At 46.2% G+C, this 6,162-nt stretch overlaps 1 protein-coding gene across 1 annotated transcript; it reads right to left on the reverse strand.

Moving 5' to 3' along the window:
• Positions 1-5,464: 5,464 nt before the first annotated feature.
• On the reverse strand, positions 5,465-5,851 carry LOC113333862. The gene has a single exon (XM_026580235.1). The coding sequence runs from the start codon at positions 5,849-5,851 to the stop codon at positions 5,465-5,467; it is 387 nt and encodes a 128-aa protein (XP_026436020.1).
• Positions 5,852-6,162: the final 311 nt, after the last annotated feature.

Here is a 6,162-nt window from a genome sequence, read left to right on the forward strand (position 1 = left end):
AATCTCGTCTTGGGGTGAAATTTGCAGGCGTTGAATCGGTCGAGGTTGGAGGCCGCACTCCGCTGACAAGAGATTAGGAAGTTGGAGGATGCTCTTCAGCAGGAGAAGGAATGATCTCGCGACCTGGAGATCAAACTCGCCGATGCTCAAAGTATATTGTTTACATAGTTGTGTTGATTGAGTTCTTCGTGCCAATATCCTGAGTCAATTATTGTTCTTCTAGCCGAAATATCTAGTATAGATCTAGATGCTTCTTCGGAGTATAGTCTTATGAAGAGAAAATGGGATATCGAGAAAGATCATGTGGAGAATCTTCGACAACGAATTTGGAATAAGGATGGGAAGATAGACCGACAGGAGGCCGAGATCCAACAACTTCAAGAGGAATTGGACAGATATCGCCTGTTTGAGTATGTCCCCGAGGAGATAGATAACTTGCGGGATCGCTTGGGGATGTTTCAAAACTTGCTGGTGATAAAACGTTATTAGCCGATAATTTGGAGAGTCAAAATGGTTCCCTTAGGCTTCAAAATCGAGATCTTCATGAAGATCGGCGATGAATTTTGAGGGGAAAAGCTGTGGCCGAACAGTCCAACCGAGATCTTCTTGAAAGGACCAAGGGCTTCGATAAGCTGTCTAGTGACCTAGATTGGAACCAAGCCCAGTTATCGATGCTACAATTATCCTATAATCGTCAGAGGGCCGAGTGGATCGATCACAAGAAATATTTCCCTTCAAATGAATTCAATGAATAATATTATAATGAGGGCCGAGGATGAGTTGTCCAAGTCCGTAGAATCGTTAGAATCTGTTTTGTCAACCCTATCAGGTCTCTGGAGTGCATGCTGGGGTGGCCTTAGATCGAGTTAATTTGTTGTTCTTGTTCTGCATTCTGCTATACTCCTTGTCTAACATGCTTGTGATTCTCTGTTACAGCCGAGAAGGGTCGTGTTAGGGATCTGGAGTGAGATGTGCACAACCTCGGGCAAGAGGTGGAGCAGTGGAAGAAGGCTGAAGGTGAGACGAAGGTTAAGCTCTAAGACGCCGAGTCGAGGTCTGAGCACCTTTCTCAGCAGATTTTGGACTAGAGAAACGCTCATCAGAGCGGGCTAGATGAGGCGATTAAGGCCGGTGTAAACGAGTACATCGCGCAAAAGCGCCGCGAGGTTGCTCAGAGGAAGGGAGCGGCCGGTGTTGTTCCACCCAGGAGTTGATCACGCCTTTTGTAGTTCTGTGCCACTAATTTACCCTTTGTTGCGGGTTGTAATTCGTTTGAACACCTGTCCCATGCTTCTTTGAACATCTTCTTTTAAATGGGGTGTTGCGTCGCCAAGCTTGTTTTTTCTTTTTTATTTTCCTTGACAATTTCCGCCTTTTCCACTATGTTGACAATTCTCTTGATAATTTCAGCCTTATCATGTTGTTTATGTTACGCACCTGCATTTAATGTCACATGTATTGGTTATTAGTGCCTTTTCTGTCGAACACACTCGACAAGGAGGGTCATCGGTCTCGATGCCATGTCCCAGCCGAGGTATCTCATCACTATCTTTTAGATTCAGTGGAAGGGTTATAGTCGCCCTAGGTCTACGCCCGATAATCCCGAGTGGTTATCGACCAACCAACTCGGGAAAGTGGTCACCGCCACCTGCGATGGGGGTAACCTTTCAGATGTAAGTAGGTTACCTGGATGAGAAGAAATCGTATCTTAACAACCTTTGGTATCTGGCTTCCAACCACCAGTACCCTTAAGCTACCTCGGCACTTGCACACTGCCACTGCCCCGAGTATCGAATAGCCAGTCGACTGTAAGTCACCTCGGCACTTCCACATTGGCTTTGCCCCGAGTACGAATGACCATTCGAGTGTAAGTCACCTCGGAACTTCCTCACTGGATTTTCCTCGAGTACGAATGACCATTCGAGTGTAAGTCACCTCGACACTTCCTCACTGGCGTTGCCCCGATTACGAATGACCATTGGTCGCTCATGTCATATTTCCTACCCCTCGCGGTTTTAAATAAATGAATGACAAGTATGTTTTCTTGTTTCCCTCGACCCCTCATGGGTAATAGAGTTTCAGATGTTGCGCGTTCCACGGTTTTAGCTCGGGTTCGCCGTCTGGTTTGAGTAATCGATAAGCTCTCTCGCCAGCTTTAGACACGATTATGTATGGTCTTCCCCGCCTTGCCGCTAGTTTACCGCCCATTTTTTCATGTTCCCAATCGGCTAGATATTTCAACACTAACTTCCCCGGTTGAAACTCTCTTGGTCGAACTCGTTTGTTGTATTCTCGTTGTAATCTTCTTTCGCAATTCTCCATTTTTTGCAACGCCATCTCCCTTGTTTCCTCCAAGTCATCGAGCTTAGATAATATTAGATCTGCCGATATGTTTCGCCTCCATGCCTCAGTTCGTGTGGTGGGTATCATCGCTTCAGTTGGTAGTATCGCTTCGGTTCCATAGGTCAGCATGAAATTTGATAGCCCTGTTTCTTCCCTTCGAGTAGTTCGATAGGCCCATAAAACATTGTAGAGTTCTTCGCACCAATTACCGTACTCTCCATCTAACTTTTTCTTCATATTATCGGCGATAGTTTTGTTTGTGATCTCGGCCTTCCCATTACTTTGAGGGTATATGGGGGTAGCCTTGCTTTTTCTGATGTTGTAGGTGTTAAATAGTAGGTCGATGTTTTCTCCCTGGAGATGTTTTCCATTATCCGAGACGATGGCCTCCGGTACTCCAAAACGACATATGATGTGCTCTCAAATAAACATGAAGACGTCCTTGTCACGGATATGTCTCAGTGGTGCTGCCTCCACCCATTTAATGAAGTAATCCGTCGCTACTATTAAGTATCTTCTCTGCCCCGATCCCACATGTAATGGTCCCACGATGTCGATCCCCCATTTTGCAAAGGCCAGGGGCTTACTACCGAGTTTAGAGCTACTGAAGGTGCATGTATCTTCTTACCATACCGCTGGCACTCTTCGCAAGCTTGAGCCATTTGTTTTGCATCATCGTTCATATACGTCCAGAAGTATCCCATCGTTTTCGCTCTCGCTGACAGACTTCGTTCTGGGCTGTGATTTCCGGCCGCTCCATAGTGTAGTTCATTCAAGATTGTCTGGCCTTCTTCCTTACTTAAGCATCTTAAGAGTGGTCCTAGGTATGATTTCCTGTATAGGATTCCGTCTCTTAGCTCATAAGCTGCCGATTTGCTTTTCACTTTGTTGATCTCGGGTCGCCCCTTGGGTAACTCGCATGTATCTAAGTACGAATGAATCGGCTTTCTCCAATCTCCGTCCGGATATTTTTCGGCCGTGTTGATATCCACGTTGACGTGCACCTCGTGTATCTCTGGTATAGATGGGGCGAGGAGTCTCATGACGCGAATACCCTCCACACTTGGGTCTGCGAGCTGGGAGGCGATGTATGCCAGTGCGTCCGAGTGTCGATTGTCTTTTCTGCATATGTGGAGGAATTTGATGTTGGGGATCTGGTTGATATAGAATTGGGCGAGCTCCCATTATTTCTGCAGAATTGGATCGTGAATTGCATATTTTCCCGTGATTTGTCGGATTACCAACTGTGAGTCGCTAGTTAGCCTTACATCTTGTAGGCCTATCTCGACGATTAATCTCAGGGCGTGAATCGTAGCTTCGTACTCGGTGACGTTGTTTGTCGTCTTAAATTCCAATCTAAACGAATGGACCATTTTTCTTCCCTTTGGTGTCGTAAAGACTATCCCAAGTCCCGATCCATCTTTGTTTGACGCTCCATCGATGAATACTTCCCAACGTGATGGGCTACTTGCATCGAGTAAGTCGGTCGGGTCTTCTCGATCTTCTTCCATTCCGGGTATGTCCTCGAACTCATCTTCGTCGCTTAGTGGAAAATCTGCCAAAAAATATGCCACTACTTGTGCCTTCATTGTTGTCCTCATTTCGTAGAAAACGTTGAAATGTTTTATTTGCGCCCCCCATTTGGAGATCCTTCCAGATCGGCCTGCATTTTCTAGTACCGCCTCAATAAGTGATTTTGTGAGCACGCGGATCCGATGGGCTTGGAAATATGTCCTTGGCTTCAAGGTGGCGAAAGCTAGCGCTAGAATCATATGTTCCATCCTTGTATAATTTTTCTCGGTCGGACTCAATGTCTTGCTAATGAAGTAAACGGGATTTTCCTCGTTCCCTTCATTTCGAACTAAGACTGCAATGATAGCATATGAAGTTTCTCCGAGGTATAATGTGAGGACCTCCGACGGCTCGGGTCTTTGTAATACTGGAAGACTTGCAAGATGTAGCTTAATATTCTGAAACGCCTCCTCACAGGTGTTCGTCCATTTGAATTTCTCTCCCTTTATAAGAGTGCTGAAGAAATCCTTGCATTTGTCGGACGACCGAGATATGAATCGCCTCAATGCTTCTATACTTCCGCTCAGCTTTTGTACGTCTTTTATTGTGGATGGTGACGGCATCTCGAGGATGGCTCTGACTTTCTCGGGATCTGCTTCTATCCCCTTTGAAGTGATGACATATCCCAAAAATTTTCCCGATGTGACCCAGAAATCACATTTGGTCAGGTTAACTTTCATTTTATATTCTCTCATCGTTCGAAAAATTTCCCGCAGGTCTCGGATGTGATTCTTGGCTAGGCGAATTTTTACTAGAATATCGTCGACATAGACCTCAATGGTGTTGTGGATATGGTCCTCAAACATATCGCCCACCATCCTATGATATGTGGCGCCTGCATTCTTCAGCCCAAACGGCATCTTGGTGTAGCAGTATAGGCCCCTTGGTGTGAAGAAGGAGGTGTGTTCTTGATCCTCGGGAGCTAGCGGGATCTGGTTATACCCCCGTATCCGTCCATCAACGTCAGTGCCTCGTACCCCACTATAGATTCCACCAGTTGATCGATACTTGGGAGAGGGAAACTGTCCTTCGGACAAGCTTTGTTCAGGTCGCTGAAGTCGATACAGATTCTGACTCCTCCGTTTCTCTTTGGTACCACGACCATGTTGGATATCCACTGTGGGTAGTGTGATTTCCTAATTATTCCCGATTCTTGTAACTTCTTTAGCTCCTTCTCGACGGCCGCCTGTAATTCTGGTGCGATTCGCCTCATCTTTTGTCGAACTGGCTTGAAGCTTGGGTCGATCCTTAGATGGTGACAGCATACCTCTGGATCTATACCCTCCATATCGTGCATGTTACATGCGAATGCGTCCATGTTTTCCTTTAGCACCGCCACGAGCTGGTTTACCTGTTCATCCGATAGTAAGGACCCGATCCTTACCACCCTTGGTTCCTCTTCAGTTCCCAAATTAATTTCTCGAGTAGGTTCCACAGCCAAGAAGTTTGGTCTTGATTCCTTCACCGGCGTCGTCTCCTTTAATTGCTATAAAGGCTAGCTTCTTTGTGCTTCGTAAGCCATGACCGCTTGCGAAATAACCTTTTCCAGTTATTCAGCGACTTTGGCTTCTTTATCCTTTTTCCTCTCTCCCATTTGTCGTGCTCGCCGCTCCTCATTTATCTGGGTGTCGGCCTGCATGCACTGTCGGGCTTCTTGTGGATCTCCTACGACTTCTGCTATCCTCTTGTACGTTGGGAACCGTAATCTTTGATGATAGGCCGATGCCACTCCTTTGATTCCTGCGATCCATGGTTTTCCGATAATAGCTTCATAGGGCGAGGCGACATCAACCACGCAGAATGTGGTTAAAGTATCCAGGTAGCCACCTCCATCTGATACCCTTAGAGTTACTTCGCCCTTCGGGATGGTTACCGTCCCATTAATACCGTATGTACGATACGTTGACGGGACGAGTATATCATCCGAAAACTCCATCCTTTTGAACGTATCGTAGAAGAGTACTTCGACGGAGCTCCCACTATCTACCAGTATCCTTCTTACCCCTCATTCCTCAATTAGCAGGGTAATAACCAAAGGATCACTGTGAGCTTGGTCGTTCATTGGGACATCCTGTGCCGAGAAAAAGATAAGTCGCACCATCCATGGTTCCATAGGCAAAGCTTTTGCTACACTGAAAATTTCCTTCCCACTATGATCTCTCTTGTGGATTCTAGACACTATTCCGGGATTCAGATTTATGCTTGAGTGGCGGAATGCGAAATCGTGTTGACAAACTGCGTGGATCT

Source organism: Papaver somniferum, unplaced genomic scaffold (genome assembly GCF_003573695.1).
Source record: "Papaver somniferum cultivar HN1 unplaced genomic scaffold, ASM357369v1 unplaced-scaffold_135, whole genome shotgun sequence".
Lineage (NCBI taxonomy): Eukaryota > Viridiplantae > Streptophyta > Magnoliopsida > Ranunculales > Papaveraceae > Papaver > Papaver somniferum.